The 18,311-nt window shown below is 39.5% G+C and overlaps 2 protein-coding genes and 1 pseudogene across 3 annotated transcripts in view; 1 reads left to right on the top strand and 2 right to left on the bottom strand.

Annotated features, from left to right (window-relative positions):
• Window positions 1–704: 704 nt before the first annotated feature.
• Rbbp9 (RB binding protein 9, serine hydrolase) lies at window positions 705–7,825 on the bottom strand. Its single transcript, XM_020154194.2, has 5 exons — window positions 7,658–7,825; window positions 6,357–6,399; window positions 5,392–5,497; window positions 2,709–2,794; window positions 705–2,054 (listed from the first exon to the last, which is right to left on the bottom strand). Exons 1-5 carry the CDS (start codon window positions 7,754–7,756, stop codon window positions 1,828–1,830), a joined length of 561 nt encoding a protein of 186 aa, XP_020009783.1. The 5' UTR covers window positions 7,757–7,825; the 3' UTR covers window positions 705–1,827.
• Window positions 7,826–13,863: 6,038 nt separating this feature from the next.
• Window positions 13,864–18,311, top strand: part of Sec23b (SEC23 homolog B, COPII coat complex component) — a 44,757-nt gene continuing 40,309 nt past the window's right edge. For both annotated transcript variants that reach the window (XM_020154179.2, XM_020154176.2), the window contains exon 1: window positions 13,864–14,306. The gene's annotated coding sequence lies outside the window, so the exon portion shown is untranslated. The remainder of the gene's footprint in view (window positions 14,307–18,311) is intronic.
• On the bottom strand, window positions 16,020–17,129 carry LOC109678686 (peptidyl-prolyl cis-trans isomerase D pseudogene; annotated as a pseudogene).

Below are 18,311 nucleotides of genomic sequence, written 5' to 3'. Positions count from 1 at the left end.
TAGCTACCTGTGGCTACTGCTCAAATTGGGTAGCACAGCTCAACAATTTTAATTGTTTATCAGTAACTTAATATCAGACTTAGTTATTTCTCAGTTGTGTGTTTTGGTTTTTCCTATGGAAGAAGAGAGAAATTATTGTGAACTATTTGTATTTTTTAACTATTGTTATTTGTATTATAAATTTGTGGCTTTTTGAAAGAATGAACTTTGGCAAACAAGGCAGGAAGTAATATAATTACTAATTCTAAATAATTCAAGTAGACTCAAACTTTGATTACAGGTTTGGTCAAATCAGTGCTCAGTGGCCTCTTTAAGAAGATTATTTAACTGATGTATCTAATTTGCTTTTACTAACTTGTCAAATAAGTTGTTTTGTTTTAAGTCTTATTTAAGTATAAAAGTAACACATGTTCAGTGTAACTTCATAATTCCCATATGGATAAAGTAAAAGGAAGGTCCATACTATATCTACCAAAATTCCCATCCCCCCAAAATACTTACTGTTACAAGTTTAGAGGATCTTTTCTGACTTTTTCTTTGTCTCAGAACACTTGGAAACCAAAAATAGCTTTTCATGCTACATCCCCTTTAGGGTTAAACTGGGATATCACATTTCTGCATTAAATTCAGGTTCTGCAACATAAAGTGTGAATTCAGTGGAAATTGTTTGAGGCAATACTCAGGCAACATAGTAGCCAAAAAAATATTGGGAAATGAAAAAAGGGTTTATTTTGTTATTTGGAGTATGATCAGAAGAAAAGTCCTGGAATAATTCTTGAAAGAGATCTTCACAAAGTTAAGAGACTGAACTCTTTATAGAACAAAACTTAACGTACAGAAATGTTATTTTAAAAAATACTTAAGACTTTGCAACAAAATCCAAATTGTTCCCATGTTTTTCATCCTTTGACATGTTTACTTTGATTATCTTAGTCTTGAACTTTGTAGAAGGATGGCTCGTTCTTTATATTGCAGTGTTTGCACATTTTTTTATTTATACTGTTGTCGCCAGCTGCCATAAGCCATATGTATGAATTGGACATAGTTCACATACATATGGATTATATGTGCATACATACATATTTCCTGAATTTAAAACCACCATATGAAAACTCAGAAAATTGGCAATACCTTGTCACATTTCCACATGGTAACAATTCTGACAGCGCATAAACTCTCTACATCACCCTAATCCCACCAGTCTTATTTTACACAAGTTAGAATTCAAATAATAGGCTGTGCTTTAGTTCCCTGCTTGATTCCAAGAGATCCCTGACTCAGCATCCTTATATATTGTTCTCTCTCAGCCTATCTGAAGGACCTGGGGTCGGGGGATATGTTTGTCAGTGTAAAAGTGCAAGTTTGAGTTTAATATCCTGGGTCAGCTTGACACAGCAGCTATTGCTGTGAGCTCTCAGCCAACAGTCTGGACCTTTAGTCATGTTTTCTAAATAAAATACACGTTTTATTTCAAGGAGTAAAAGAGTACTACTCTACAACATACATGAAAGCCTATATAGTTTTAATCTGGACTGAGAATTGAGAAGCCTGGGTTCCATTTCTGACTTACTGTCTTTGGATAAATAGGGTGGCTAAATTATCCTGTCCCATATCAGTAAGAAAAATACGCTGTAGTTTATAGCAATTTGGGAAGAGTAAGATTCTAGGGAAATGAAAATGTTGCTTCTAACATTGTGTGAACATTGAAACTTGTATTTTTCAGGCACTTTCAGAGCTTAAATGAATGATTTATGTCTAGTAATTGACTGATACTAGATGTACTACTCTTCTCCTCTACTGGGTTACAAAGTAACAGGAGCATCCTGATTATTCTGGTACTTTCAGCACAGACTTTACCACACTAATCAGTTCATGAAATTCTGTGTTTTGAAAGTGACCACGGTCAGTGAATTTGTACAGTTTGGCTCCCAGCTGATCTGCCACTTCTTGTTGTTCATTCCAGGGAAGAAAAGGGTCGTCAGTGGAGCCAAACTGGACAATGTGAGGGCAGTTGGTCTTGATCTTCTCCCACTGCCAGGGGCGATTGAAGTATCCTATGGACAAAAAGTAAAAACAACCTGTCAATGTCTATGAATAATCTCCATTCTAGACATTTGAAAATGTCTAATGAAGCCCCTCACAGAGAGACAAAGGATCAGAGCCTATGTTTGGAGTTAAAAACATAGATCTGTCAGACTTGACACCATAGCTACTTGTGAACAGGGAGTAAAACACTCAAATAAAACCAGTCCTTTAAGAGTCAGTTCTAGACTGTGGGTTGGAAAGAGGTCTACCTCTCTCAAAGTATACCTAACTTATCCAAAAATAGGTGATTTAATATCCTGGACCAGCTTGAAACAGCTCTATTGCTGTGAGCTCTCAGCCAACACTCAACCTTCAGCCATGTTTTCTTTCCCCAGTAAAACAAATTTTATTTCAAAGAGGAAAAGAGTACCACTCTATTAAATGCATGAAAATCTATTTAGTTTTAATCTGAACTGAGAATTGGGAAACCTGGTTCCATTTCTGACTATTTACCTTTGGATAAATAGGCTGCCCATTGAAAATCTCATGTGCTATTAGATTTTTTGTTTTGTTTTGGTTTGGTTTTTTGCCCTATCTGAAAGACAGTAAGTCTTTTATAACCTAAACAGGCAGGCCTATGTGTAGGAGAAAGGCTTTTCTGGGTATTCTGCCTTCAGACTTACCACTTGCACGCTCATTTTCATCTCCCAAGTCTGATGTGTATGCAGACACTAATACAATAGCACATACTTGATGGGTCTCTGCATACCTGGAAAGATGAAAGTGTTGTTAGCTAATATATAATGTTAAATCCAGACTCCAAAAACTCAGTAAACTGCTTTAAAACTCATCTGATTGTAGCTTACAGAAAGCATGTGCAATATACTATTCAGGTTGATATGAAAATAGGAAGTAAACTGCAGGACTATAAGTGCAGCCTTAGCTGCTTGATGAGATTATAATTAAAAATAATGTAATCATTCTCTTTCACATGTGCATTCATCTACTTTTAGTGGGTATTAGCATTTCTTGGTCAACATACAGATTCCCAGGCTTAGCCCCAAAGCACGTGATTCAAAGGGTTGGGATTAAGGTACAGGAATCAGCATTTTAAGGCCAAGTGACTAATGCAAGTGGTCTCTGAACCATTTTTTAAGAAACACTGTACAATATCAGAAATAGATCTCTCTTACTACCAATTTCACATTGCATTGCATTAGCCATTTGTCTTGTATTACATCCCCCCAATAATCATCAGTTCCTTAAAGGACAGGCATGATTGATCTTTGTGTTCCTGGTGCTTAGAACAGTGCCCAGCAAGTAGACACCTAGCAACTATTTGCAGACTATCCTTACTCAACAAAGACTAGGCTAAGGAAGGATGTGGAATAGGAATCTTCAAGAGTTCTTTGTACCAGGAAACATTTAGGGGTAGAATTTTATTCTTGGGCCTAAACTTTTTTCCCCAAACTGTTTCTTTGGAAGAAAAAAAAAAAAATAACTACAGAAAAGCTTAAAGAACAAGCACTCTAGTTTCATTAAGTTTGCCACATTTCACCCTTTACTTTTACATGTATCTTCGAAAAACAAGGCCTTTTTCTTATATAACCACACACAGTACCATTATTATACCTAATAAATTTGACATTGATATAACAATATTATTTGTTATTCATTTATCTCCAATTGCACCAAAAATGTCCTTTAAAACTGTTTCACAATCCTAGATCCAGTCAAGGATCATGCATTGCATTTGGTTTTTATGGCTCTTTAGTTACTTCTAAATGACATTGACATTCTTTAGTGAGTTTAGGCTAGTTTGTCTTATATACTGCAAAACTTGATTTGTTTTCTCATAATTAGACTAGGTAAACATTTTTGGCAAGAATACTGCATAGGTAATGTGTCCTTTTCACTCATCACTTAAGGGGCACATGAACCCAGTGTCCCATTATTAGTGATGTTAAATTTGATTGCTTGTCAAAGATGATATCAGCACTCACCTTTGTAAAGGCACAATTCCCTGGTGATTGACAGGTCATCTAGAGTGGTCCTCTGCAATTGGATGACTTTCTTGTTCCACCATACTCTTACAGGGATGGATGGTTTTGGCATCCATTTTTCTCTTTGCCTCCCATTATTTTAGAATCAGTTCTTAGAAAGTTGATGACAATTCTGCAGGGGTCTTTTTTTTTTTTTTCTAAAGGCACATCTTTACCTCTTTACCAGCCAATAGCTTGAGAAAAATTCAGCTGGCCTTGAGTTGGGACAGATTTCTATAATGAAGGAATCTCATTTTCTATACAACCCCTTCCAGCTTAAAAACATTTTTTACACTGACCAAACCATAATTTGGTAGTTCTGTACTGAAAGCATTATTATTCCCACAGCTTTGGCCAGCGTGGCTTAAAGGGTATGGAGTTTGACAAGATTCCCTGACATGTAATTCATGTGATATCCTGAGTGACTGCTTGGGATACACAACTATACAAATAAAACTGTATCCTTTGTCCTTCCGCCTAGGAAATATGGAAGAAGCCCAACCTGGACTACTTCAGCCAGCTAAGTCCCTCCCTATCCCTTAGGCTAATAGGGAAGATGTGATATGCTAATGAGGAAGATGTAATGTTCTAATGGAGAGCATCAAGGGTGAGCCCATGAATCAGCTGTAAAGACTGGGGTTACAGGTAGGTAGGAAATAACAGCTGCCACCCTCCAACAAGTATTTATTGAGATCTACCATATGTCAGGCTCTCTTCTAGGAACTGGGATTTCAGTGTCAGTGAATAAAGTCCCACTTTCATGGAGCTTCCATTCTACTGGTAGGAGAAAGACAAATAGGATGTCAGATGAAGAAACTACTACAGGTAGTAAGATATAAAGGAAACAGGAACAAGTAGGGTGGGCCTGATCTGGAGTGTTTAGAGAAGGGAACATTGAAACAAAGACTTAGAGGATGAGAAAACCATGCAGGTGTCTAGTAAACAGTGTCCCTGGTAGAAGCCTGAGAGCATGACACAGTGGTTGTGTACTTGGCACATTCGAAAACTGCAATGAGGTAAGTAAACTTAGCTGTGAGGAAAGAAAGAGAAAGGGTAGAAGGTAGAGACATCAGAGCTATGAGACAGGAAGCTGCTGGGATTTGGAGTCACTTAGGTTTTAAAAGGATCACTGCATTCCAGTAAAAAGCAATGTATTTCTTTCAATCCACAAACCAAACAAGGATGAAATTAAGATAGATTATGTTACCACTTTTGAGGTCAACACTGTTTCCTCTGCAATGAAAACTTAAGGTATATGCATTTATTTCCCAAGCAAGCACAGCTGGAGACCACAAAGTGGGTGGCAATTTGATACAGATCGTACCTCATGGCCGCAATGGCCCCGGAACTGTGGCCTATGATGATGGTCCTTTCATCACAGTGCAGTTCTGTCTCCATGAAGGGCAGCCAGATGCTTTCTCGAGCTGTAACTATGGTTCAGGATAAAGAAGGAGTCTGTCATTTGATAGAGACAGTCTCAGTCTCATACTATCTCACCTTTCTAACAGATAACTAGTCAGTACTTTATAGCTCTTAAATTGTATGACCACAATGAGAGACAGAGATGTCAAGATTTTGGGTATTGCTGGTTGAAAGACCCAAATGTATAATTTCAATAAACAGTTACTCTTTTTTTTTTTTTAACCGTGTTCTTTAAAAAATATACTGAGGAAATAATAAAATTCAACTCTGAAACTTTTTTTTTTCTAGACAGGGTCCTGGTATGTAGTCCAAACTGGCCTCAAACTCGAGGTGCTCTTACCTTTGTTCCCAAGTGCTGGGATTATAGACATATGCCACTATGCCTGGCCACAACTCCGAAGTTTTAATGTAAATGTCAAAACTCTTGACAGTATTCTAAGATTCATGTGTATATATATTCTTTCTTGCAACAAATCATAGGCATACCAGAACAAAAGGGGTAATATTACATTTTTAAATATTAGGGCCTCAAATAGATGCTGTAGGGTTTTATGATGCCTTTGTCTCAAATGGAACACCCATAAACTCTGCCTGAAAATGTACACTTATAGAAGGGAAAATAAAAATTTGAAGTTCACAATTAAATTTTTCCAACCCCATGTATTTTTCTTGATCCTTACTAGAATTTTCCATGTTTTTGGTTTACACCCTCCTCCCCAAGATACTTGTTTTAATTATTCTTAGGTATATATTTACCTTTGGTTTCTCTTCCTTGATATTCCTGTTTTCTACTCCTCCTCCCCCCCAAAAGAGGTGAGATCAAAACCCAACAAGATGAGGCTATTTAAAAACAAGTTTAAAACTTACTTGGGTCAGGCATGTTTTTAGCCAAACACTGGAAACCAGGTATCTATGATATGAGGGGGGGAAAAAAAACTATGATAAAGAGCTTAATTGTAACTAAAGCTTCGCTATTAAGAAGTGTGACACCTGATATGATCTTTATCAATTAAGTAAATCATGAAAGGAAGTGGGTTAAGTAAGTGCTAGAGAATTCCATATGAATGCACAACTTCTCAGACTCCATCTGTAGGTCTCTATCCAGTCAGTTCTGTAGATCTCTACTAAGATATAGGTCTGCATTTGTACATGTATGTTTATCTCTAAGGCATACATCTATACAGAGAGAGAATGAGTGAATGTGTTCTGAACAGACTAATCTAGAACCAAGTAGACTGTGCTCCAGATAGTAGGTAAAACATCATACAGAAATGTGGACAGAAAGTTGGACATCCCATCCTCTTAGACAGCTCCAGCCCTGACCTTTTTGGTCTGTAGCTCTGCCCATGGTTTTCAGCCACATTCTTTTCCAGAGACCTACTATTCTATTGAATGTGTTTACTCTATTTCTACTGAAATCCTATTCTGGAGGTCAACGCAGGAAACAATCTTACTTCTGGGTTATGGAAGAGGTTTTTTGGTTGGTTGGTTGGTTTTTAAAGTAAAGATGCACAAGACAACCTATATATAGTAAAATACCATTTTTATAAAGCTCACAAAGCAGTCAATATATTGTTTAAATGGTGCATACAAGGGTTGTAAAAATATTTTTTAAAAAATGAAGCAAATGAAAAATAAATTTTAGGATAGCTGGGAAATGATCTACCATATAGATCATTTAGAAGATATGGCAATGTTCTAACTGGACCAGCAGTGTAGCAGCAGGTCTGAGGTCCTGGGTTTGATCACCCAACACAGAAAAAGGAAAAAAAAAAGATTTTAGCTTGGTGATTTGTTACATTCACTTCATAATACACACAAATGTTCCATATATTCTTTGTATATATTAAATATTACATATTAAAATTTTTAAGAATTGAGAGCAGGAAGCAATTAAGATAGATGTACAATTACCTGGGGAATCCCAAATCTGAACGGATAGCAAATGGGGGAAGGGGTGGGGACTCCGTCTGTAGTACTTAAAAGGGGTTCCTTTTATTTAACAACTGAGCCCTTGGGGAAGCCTTCTAGGCATTTGAGAGAGGGTAGCAGAGATGAAGAATGACAATACACAGGGCTGCTGGAGGTGGGGTGGACACTTGTCCAAACTTTAGTCCTCGGTCCCGTCCCTCCCTCATTCCCTCTGCTGAAAGGCGTGCGCCTCTTACCTGCTCCAGCTCCCTTTTCACCCAGCCGTACCAGCCATGGGTGGTCACATCCCCGCCTCCGTTCCCGGGAACAATCACTGCCTTGCTAGGAGAAGCCATGGCGCAGGGAAGTCAGAGTCCGAGGCAGCCGGTCCTGCAATGCTGGGAGCCAAGACTGCATCCGGCCAGGAGCTGCACCGCGGAGCTCTGGGACTTGTAGTTCTAGGACGCCAGTCAGTCAGTCCCTTTACTCTGGCTTCCTCTATGCTGGGAGCAAAGGCAGCAAAAGGTACTTCTTACCAGTGCTCTCACTCCCTCTCCCTACCCTCATATTTAGGACAGGCTATGACATGCCCGGAATGTGTTATTTCTTTACCAGACTTACCAATATTTCTGTAAGAAAGAGTGTGTTTAGTTCCAAACATGCAGAACACAACCCATTTACAATTTAAGAACTCCTGAAATCCATGGGTTTTTTTCCCTTCTGATTTAAAAATCAGTCCTTAGCTAGGCGCCAGTGGGTCACAACTGTAATCCTAGCTACTTGGAAGTCTGAGGTTGGAAGGATTGAGGTTCGAGGCTAGCCCCGGGAAATAGTTTGCCAGACACCATCTCCAAAATAGCCAAAGCAAAATAGACAGGATGTGTGGCTTAAGCGGTAGAGCTCCCGCTTTGCAAGCGAGAGGTCCTAAATTCAAACCCCAGTCCCAGCCAGGAGGGGAAAAAAAATCACTTCTTAGCAGAACAGTCAGTATCAGCCCTAGTTGCTATTTGTGCATTGCTGCTTTTAAAAGTTGTCATCTTAGCGGGGTCCCAGTGGCTCACACCAATAATCGTAACTACTCAAGAGGCAGCAATCATAAGGATACCGGCTCAAAGCCAGCCCGGAAAAATAGTTCGTGAGGCCCTATCTTGAAAAAAACACGTCAATAAAAGGGCTGGTGGAATGGCTCAAGGTGTAGGCCTTAAGTGCAAACCCAAGCACCACAGGGAAAAAGAAAAGTTCTCATCTTTGGTGTAAGGCGCATGGGTAACATTCATACTTCAACCAGTTTAGAACCTGGAGAAACTTAGACGGTAATGAAATGATTTGCCTGATGTGACAGTCCTGAACTCTTACAAGGTGGTTATACCTACAGGTATATCCAAACATGATTGAATAGAGGTGGGCAGAAGTGTGCCTGTCCTAATATATATATAAATTGGAATGAACAGGAAAGTGCCTCTTTTTCTTTTCCCTGATATGGACTTACTTCTTCTTAGCACATGGTGTTGAGAAACACTCTCTGTTAGGGTACTTTGAATAGGCACAAGTGGGAGACCAATGATAGCACTGCCCTACCACCACACTCTTTAATAAGAACAAGAATACCCTTTTATCTTGGACATAGACTATCTGAATTTTCTTAACAAGTTTCTAAGGCTACAGAAGAAAACCAGACTCAATTTCTCTTTCTACACACAGTACAGATCACTTCTGTGATCCCAAAATGTGTGAGGATTTTTTTTTCCTCACCAGGAAGCAGGCAACCAATTCTGCAGCGGACACCAGCTGGGCATCTAGTTCAATGTAATTCTGCCATACTCTACATCTAACCCACCAGTACAAATGTACATTTGATTCATTTGCTACAGGGGCTCATGGACCTCAGGGAAACACTTACTTATATTGACCACCTGCTATAAAGGATATTTTAAAGGATTGATGGTTTTTTTAATTTTTTTAATTTTATTTACGTTGATGTTGGGGGCCTCTCCATGAAGCATTCCTTTCTCCTGGGTATGGGGGAGGAGTACTTCTGAAATGGGTCTTATGCTCTACTATCGAAGGAGTTTGGAGAGTTCTTCATAGCCAGCTCCAAGACAGGAAGATAGTTTCTATGACTCGCCTTAGGGAAAAGAAACTCTAGTTTCTGACTTAGGGAAAACAAAAGAGCAGGTGAAAAGAGGGCAAGAGGTCAGAGAGAGGGTCTGCTTCTGAGGTTTAAATTGCCCCCAACATAATAGAAGATTATCTTTCACCTTCACAGCTCTGAAGCTGTTGGGAAGCTGCTTCAGAAACCAATGACAAAAGACCAAATACTTTAATCTTATCCCTCAGTCATTTAGGAAATAGTAAAGACCATGCCAATTATGTGCTAGTAACTATGAACAAAACTCAAAATGTATATGTCATAATATCAGAGGTCAATGTTATTGAACTTTAAACATAAACGTATATAGTTAAGGAGGAATGAACTACTGAGACACACAAGAACACGAACAAATCTCAAAATAATCATATGAAGTGAAAGATGCCAGACCAAAAAGAAAAAAAGAGTATATACCCTATGATTCTATTTATATAAAACTCAAGAAAATACAAGAGGCATAGGAAACATTTTTGGATGATATATACACTTATCTCAACTGAGATAATAGATGTCAAGAGTTAACAAATTGTACACTTTCAGTATGTACAGTTTGTTGTACAATAACTATGCCTCAGTAAAGGTGTTTAAAAAAGTAAAAATAAGCAGGCCAGGTGCAGTGGTTTAAGCTTGTACTCCTAGCTACTTAGGAGGTGTAGATCAGAAGGATCATGGTTCCAGGCCAGTCTGGGCCAAAATTTATGAAAACCCATTTCTATCAATGGCTGGGTACAGTGGTACACACCTGGCATCCCAGTTATGTGAGGAAACACAAATAGGAGGACTGTGGTCCAGGTCAGTCTGGGCATAAAGCCAGACCCTAACTCAAAAATAACCAAATCAAAAACGGTTGAGGGCATGATTCAAATAGTAGAGTGCCTGCCTAGCAAGCATGAGGCCCTGAGTTCAACCTTCAGTACCACCAATAAATAAATGAATGAATGAATAAATACATAAATAAATAAAATGAGCAGAGACATTCCTTTACCCACATGTTTGTTTGCTTAGTGGTTTGTTGTGCAGAAAACAATGGCATTTCCTTAACAGGGACTGTGGCTGAAAAAAAGACTTCCTTGAGACTCTGGTTAGTGCTTCCTTCTAGAAGGAAAAAAAAGGCCATGGCATCAACTCTGACCTTTCTCAGACTGTTTTATGCCAAAAATAATTTGCAGAGATTATCTAATTACATACCAATCCACTGTTTTCTTCTCTACTTTTTATCTCTTGTGCAAGCATTTACTGAGCTTCTTGTGATAGAAGAAATGCTTTGGTTTCAAAACTGAAAATCAACATGTTTATGAGTTTAAAAAAATCTGCAACTAGGCACTGACGGCTCATGCCTGTAATCCATATTACTTGGGCAGCTAAACTCTGAATGATCAAAGGTCCAGGCCAACCCAGTTAAACAGCATTTGAGACACCGTCTCAACGAATAGCTCAGTGCAGGGGTTACACACTTGTTATCCCAAACTGCTTGGGAGGCTGAAATCAGGAGAATTGCAGTTCCAGACCAGCCCATGCAAAAGAAAGTTTGTGAGACCCCATCCCAAAGGAAAAAAGCTGGGCAGGGTGGCACATGCCTGTCATTCTAGCCACAGAGGGAAGGGTAAAATAGAAAGATCACAGTCCAGGCTGGCCTGGGCAAAAGTGAGACTCTATCTCCAAAATAACCAGAGTAAAAACGGCTAGAGTGGCTCCAGCAATAGAGCACCTGCCTAGCAAGTGTGAAACCCTGAGTTCAAGTCCCAGTACCACCAAAACAACAAATCTTCAAAGCCAGGTTCAGTGTCTCAAGCCTGTAATCCTAGCTACTCAGGAGGTGGAGAGGAAGAGGATCACAGTTCAAGACCAGCCAAGGGTCAAAAGTTTTCAAGACCCCATCTCAACCAATGACTGGCTGTGGTAACACACTCCTGTCATCCCAGCTTCACGGAGAAGCACAAATAGGATCGTGATCTAGTTCAGCCCAGGCACAAAGTAAGACCCTACCTCAACAATAATCAAAGCAAAAAGGACTAGCAGAGTGGTTCAACTGATAGAGCACCTGTCTAGGTCCTGAGTTCATTTTCCAGTGCAGAAAAAAATCTGCAAATCCACATTTCTATCTGGTACATTATTTGCTAATATGTAAAGAGCTGTTCTCAAGAACTTGCTGTGCAGCTGGGGTGTAGAGTCAGTGATAGAGTTTGTGCAAGGCAGAAGTTTTGATCCCCAGCAAAACACACAAATCTTCTGCCTGAATTTTTCTTTTTCAGGTCAGGATCTCTTTAGTAGGAAGTTTATATCTAACTCTCTAAATTCACTTTTCACATGTATTTTCTTCTTTTCGATGGTTACTTTTTTACTTTTGTCAATGTTTTTGTTTGCTTTCTTTTTACTATTTTGAGAAGAAAAAGTACATCAAAGAAGTCCTTCTGCAAGCTTTTGAAAGGCACATAGGAATTATTTGGGAAAGGAGGGGAAATAACAAGGTGGTTCTGAGCAGAGAAGAGGTCATACAAATGGGCACAAAGACAAGAACCAGCACATTTTGGCTGGGAAGATAGTTCAATGTTATAGGAATGAGGTAGGTAAGATCATGGAGGCCTCTGCATAGCAAAATAAGGGATTTCTATCCTGTGAGTGATGGGAAACCTATGTAGAATTTTAAGTTCAAGATGTAGCAAGACACTTGGGAATTTGGCCTTATATTCTGGCCATTTGGTAATCTCTTTAATGGAATTAATGGTATAAAAGCACTCAAGATTACTTGTCTAGCAGTGTGAGGCTGAGTTCAAACCTCAGTGCTACGAAAAAAAGTTTACAGAGATCTCTCTTGGATAAAAGATGACAGAGAATCTGATTTGTTAATCTTTTTCATTGTCTTTGTCAATTTATGAATGCAAATCAGTTAAGACTTCTATATCAACTAGGAAGGAGAACAGCAGTTTGTTATCTGGTCCACTGAATTTTTATGCCTCTGTGTTTTGACTTGAGGCTGAAATTGTAGAATCAAAGCTGAATGTTCTCTGTGTTTATGTGACTTCATGGCTGTAATCAAGAAAGACCTTCACATCTTGTTATGCGAGTATAAAATGTTTTACCACCCTTGTAGAGGCTTAAGAAGTAAAATTATTACATGTATCCAATTAAGGGACCTCTGTTATGATTAGTTTATGGAAATATGTGTATACTTCTTTAAATGAAATCTTCCTATAATTTCCAGAAAATAAGGAAAATAAATTTCTAATACTTTAGTGTATATATTTGGTTTTTTGAAAAGGGTCTTAGTTTGTCACCTACGCTTGTTTTGAACTTGTGATCCTCCTGCCTCAGTCTCCTGAAATGCTGGGATTATAGGTGTGAACCATCATGTCCGGCTTAAATTTCTAATACTTTAAAAAAATCCATCTGTCAGAAATTGTTAGTACAGAAATAATCTAGCAATAAAGCAAACAATCGAGGCAAATCGAGGCCAGTGTGGTGCATGCCGGTGATTCCAGCCCCTGGGACGCTAAGGCAGGAGAATCTTGAGTTTGAGGCCTGCCTGGGCTTCATATGGAGACCCTGTCTCAAAATGAGCAATTCAGCTATGACTTTGCTCAGTGTGAAGTATAATACACATGTATATTTTCTTTTACTTGGATTTGTTTCCTCACAAAGACAATAATGTTTATTTCCTGAACTTATACAAGTTCACTAATCAAATGAGCTAACGTTGCCTAATGTTTAAGATGATGAAAAATGTATATAAAACAAAACTGAATATTCCAACAAGTTTTTAATGTTATCTGTAATGCCTCATAGTACATTGACTTAAAGTAATATTATCTGTTGGTAGTTTAAAACTTTTAGCTAATATTAAATTCATACTTCTTGAATGCTTAGGTGTGTTCTAGAATAATTTTAAGTTTATATAGTTTTGCTTCTTGGTTTTACATGCTACAGAAAGGCTGTATCTCTCAGTAAGATTAATGAACGTGTTAATTTTGTCACTTGTAAGAAAGTGTGGTACGGTTGTGGTGGCTATAGAAAGTTGTTCCCTGTAAGTATGAACTTGTTAGTTTCCTAAACTACGTGAATATGACAGCTCTTAATTCCACATCTTCTTGCTGAAGGATGACAGACAGCTGATCATGCAGAGAGGAGCAGTGAGCTGCTGCCTTTCTCCACTGAGAGCACGAAGCCATTACAGCAAATGAGAAAAGGAAACTTTGTAACGCGAACAAGCACAGTCATAAAGAATCTTAACTAGGGGTAGAGGCGCCCTCCTCGGATAAGCAAGTACGCATGCGTCTCCGCGCGCCCCGCCCCTTTCCGTAAGCCTTCGCCTTCTTCCGGGCAGCTTCTCCTTCCGGGGCCACACGTCAACATTCTCGCTTCCCGGTAACTAAGGCGATGAGGGAGTCTTCCCACTGAAGCATGCAGACGTCATTTTGTATCAGGGTGGACACCTGAGGAGTGCTGGGTATGTTTAGGGAACAGCCTGGCAGGCGCCGAGCTTTCACGAAGAGAAATATTTAGGGATAAACTTGGGAAAGCAAGCGTTCTGAAGACCCGTGGTTTTGAAGCGCGAGGCACTATTCCAAGATGGTGGGGCGGCTTCTCTTAGTTTCTCAGCACCGCGCTTCCGCTAGAAAAGAGCTCTCTGATTCGCCAGCACACGGCTCCGTGCCGTGACGTGCTGGGGCGCTGGCCAATCGGTTGAGAGCTGAGCTGGACTTGGCTTTGGGAATCGGAGATCGGATCTTGTAACTGTGGACGCTGACGGCTCTGTCCAGGTGAGTGGCTCCGGCCAGGTGAGATATTCCGACGGGGTCAATGAGGAGCAGAGGCGAAGGAGGGCGTAGGATATGGGCAGAAATGTCGGGGCGAGGCGGGCTGCTTCTGGGATGAGGCCTTTTCCTGTCAGGCTGGGGAACCGGAGGGAACCGGTGACCCAGATGTCTGCTGAAAGTGATTGGTGCCGCGCCACGCCAGGTGGCCGAGGACCGGTTTCTGACTCACCAGACCTCAGAATTGTGAGGCGCTCACAGCCGGAAGGATCCAACCCCATTTTATTTTATTTTATTTTATTTTTTTTGCCAAATCTCCAGTTTTTATTTATTTTTTTTTTCCTTTTTCTTTTATTATTCATATGTGCATACAAGGCTTGGTTTATTTCTCCCCCCTGCCCCCACCCCCTCCCTTACCACCCACTCCACCCCCTCCCGCTCCCCCCCTCAATACCCAGCAGAAACTATTTTGCCCTTATCTCTAATTTTGTTGTAGAGAGAGTATAAGCAATAATAGGAAGGAACAAGGGGTTTTGCTGGTTGAGATAAGGATAGCTATACAGGGCATTGACTCACATTGATTTCCTGTGCGTGTCCAACCCCATTTTATCATTGAGAAACTCCAGAATTTTTCTTGTGACAGAGGTGGAACTGGAACCCAGGTGTTGAGACTCCCGGCAAGGATTTCACTTAATCTTGTCTGCAGATGGTCGCAACCTCCTGAAAAGTTAGGCTTTGGCGAAATCAGGGTGGTTCACATTTTTTGTTGGATGCTCCTCTACATTCGTTCACTAATTCATTCACCTGGTTACTTCTTCAGGCACCCCAACTCTGAGAGTTTGATGTTAGCCATGGATTCATCTTCCCTAGAAAAATGGACATTCTCCCAGTGCACACAGTTTTGCAGAGAATTTAGGATTCGTGGATTTTACGAAATCCTCTGGATTACGTGTCCAGGGTTAACAATCCGTGGTCTGGAAGGCTGAGGAAAAGAGGCACTGGGAAACAGGGAGTAGGTTTTAATATGTAGAGACTTGGTGACTAGTACCTTTAAATAATAACTGTTTTGAGAGGAGAACGGTCATTTAGTGAAATCTGCTGAGGTACTTGCTGATAATTGTGATATTCGAATTTGCTTTCATTCCCACCTGATTTCTCCCTCCCTCCTCCCCAGTTGCAGAAGTGCCTTCTGTGTATACGATGCTTCAGTTTCCTGCTTTTACTAGAAATAGCAAATAGATGTCTTAGGGTTTCAGTTGGAGCAAACATATGGAATGTTTGTTGTCTGGGTTGTTTTCTTTCTTAGCAAATTGCCTTAATCCAAGTTACTTGCTGTGTAGCACTTCAAAATAACATGGAGACGATTTTTATCCCGCACTGCGTGGTGTTGGCACTAGAAGCTACTTTAATATCATAGATTTTTTTTTTTTAGTAGGTCTCAGGATGTACATCAGGCTGAGCTTGGAGCTTGATATGTAGCCCAGGCTAGCCTAGCAGTCAAAATCCTCCTGCCTCAGCCTCCTGATGTTGGGATTCAAGGTGTGCGTCACCACACCCAGCTCAAAGATTCTTCCTTATTTTTGAATTTTGTAACATTGTATTAAGAGAGACTCTATATTAATAATTCTGAACCTAAACAATGAGAAATTGAAGTGTCAAAGGAAACATTAGGGATCATATGTAGACAACTCTTAAATTGTTTTAATTGCCTTTATATAATCAATGTGTGATTATAAAAGCAAACATTTTTTCATATGCTGTGTTCTCTTTATCTTTCTGCTTTTATCTTTTGTTTGACTTTCTGCAGTTCTTCCTGGATAGCTTTATCTTTTGGTGCTGTCTCCTGAACTTCTTAAAGTCAGTCAGTGATTGATCATATTCTTTTAATCCTTGCCATTCTTGAGCTCTGTGGGATAGTGCTTCGGTATTTGATGGGTCTCTTTTAAGAGTGACCAAACAACTGATGATTGCTACCTGACAATTTGACATCTTTGGTTTTCAACAGCCTATATTCAGTGCATAGCTTAAGGTTATAGGCTGCAGTCTGAATCTGTCTCCTTTCTCAATAGCAGCCTTTGAACTATCCACATATCTTAAAACTTTGGCATACTTTTTAATATCCATCTCCCCATTCTGGAATTTGAAGAAATTATTTCTAATGGTTTTTTAAGTCTTCTATTGTTAGTAAAAGTTTATCTACATCATTTAAACCTGTATTTCCATCCTCAGGAAAATCTGGATGACTGTTGCCAAAATCATCTTTTGGGAATATTCCCAATCATCCTCTTTCAGTTCTCCACATCTTATAATAACACACAATTTGGCAGGTTTTTCACCTTTCACTTCTACATTTTCCAGTATGCTTGCCACACCTATTCCTTTAATTACTTGGCTAAACACCATGTGTTTCCCATCCAGATGAGGAGTTGGAACTGTTGTGATAAAGAACTGAGAACCATTTGTATCGTGGCTTACATTTGCCATGCTCAACAAACCCTCCTGATTGCGTTTATAATAGAAACTTTCACCTTCAAATTATTCACTATAAATGCTTTCTTCATTTGTCTGTTCTGAGTTGATAAGTCCCTACTCTGAGTCATAATTTTCTTAATAATGCAATGGAACAGACATCCTATAAAATGGAGAGATTTCCTAGTTGTAGATCCAGTGCCCTTTTCTCCTGTATACAATGCACGAAAATTTTCTGCACTTTTGGATACATTATCTGCAAACATTTCTACCAACTCATTTCTCTCTGATGTCCACATCAAAGAAGACTTGGGGGCTACTGGAGTTGGAGGGCTTAGCTTGTGGGGACGGGTATGACATCTTGACTTGCAGACAAGTTTGGAAACAGGACCAGGTACCTCCTGGCTTGTAGATTCTTTAGTGCTCCTTTTTTTTTTTTTTTTTTTTTTTTTCTGTTTTTCTTGAAGGACTTGTTCCCTTGAACCCCAATAGCATAGATGTGTTTTAACTTACATAGTAGGACATGAACAGGATGCATAAAATACTTAATGAAATTGGCGTTGTCTGGGTTTGAGAGCTTAGTATGAAGGATTATTATTGACGAGAGTCTGTAAAGATATGAGTATAAACAACCATGGTGAGAAAAGAGGTCCTGGTGGGACCCAGGATAGTAGCAGACCTTCCTTTGTAATTTTGGTATGCCTCATCGAAATGCTTGTGCTCAGAACTGGTTTCCATTATTAACTGGACTCTCAGATCAGTATCCAGTTCTTTCCTGCACAGCTAACAAAAAGGAGAGAGAAAAGGGCACAAAAAACAAGATTACTGAAATATAAAATTTAATAGAATATTTACCTTGACTGAGCAAGGAGAGAAAGGAATCAGAGAGGAAGATAATTGGATACTGAAACAGAGTTCAAGATTTACCTTTGGGTAAGGGGCTTTTGTCATCTGTGAGGAAGTTTAAAGTAATATTATTCAGATAAGGGCGTAGCTCAGTGGTAGAGTGTTTTCCCAGCATGGGGAGGTCCTGGGCTCCATACCCAGCACTGCAAAAAGTAAATAAGTAGTTGTGATCAAGCAACCACATGCAGATTAGAAATGATAAGAAGATTAAACCTCCCACTTCTTGATTAATTTTTTTCAAATGCTACTTTTATTTGTTTATTTATTCATTTATTTTTTGTGGTACTTGGGTTTGAACTCAGGACCTACACCTTGAGCTCGCCCCCACTTTTTTGTGGTGAGTGTTTTTTTGAGATAGGGTCTCACGACTATTTGCTCAGGGCTGTCTTCCAACTGTGATCCTTCTAATCTCTGCCTCCTCAGTAGCTAGGATTGCAGGTGTAAACCACCAGCTCCTGGCTTCAAGTGCTAGAAGTCTGAGAAAGGAGCAGTAATCAAAAATAATTGTGAGTTAATCAACTTTTGGGGTCACAGGGAAAGTAGTTACTGTTATCCTACAGCAGCGTGTTTTTTCCAGACTAAGTATTTGTTAAATGCTGTGTTAGAGGACCATCTTCTCTGAGGATTAGCTGAGAA

Source organism: Castor canadensis, chromosome 5, assembly GCF_047511655.1.
Source record: "Castor canadensis chromosome 5, mCasCan1.hap1v2, whole genome shotgun sequence".
Lineage (NCBI taxonomy): Eukaryota > Metazoa > Chordata > Mammalia > Rodentia > Castoridae > Castor > Castor canadensis.
This window is presented reverse-complemented; position numbering and strand designations above follow the sequence as displayed.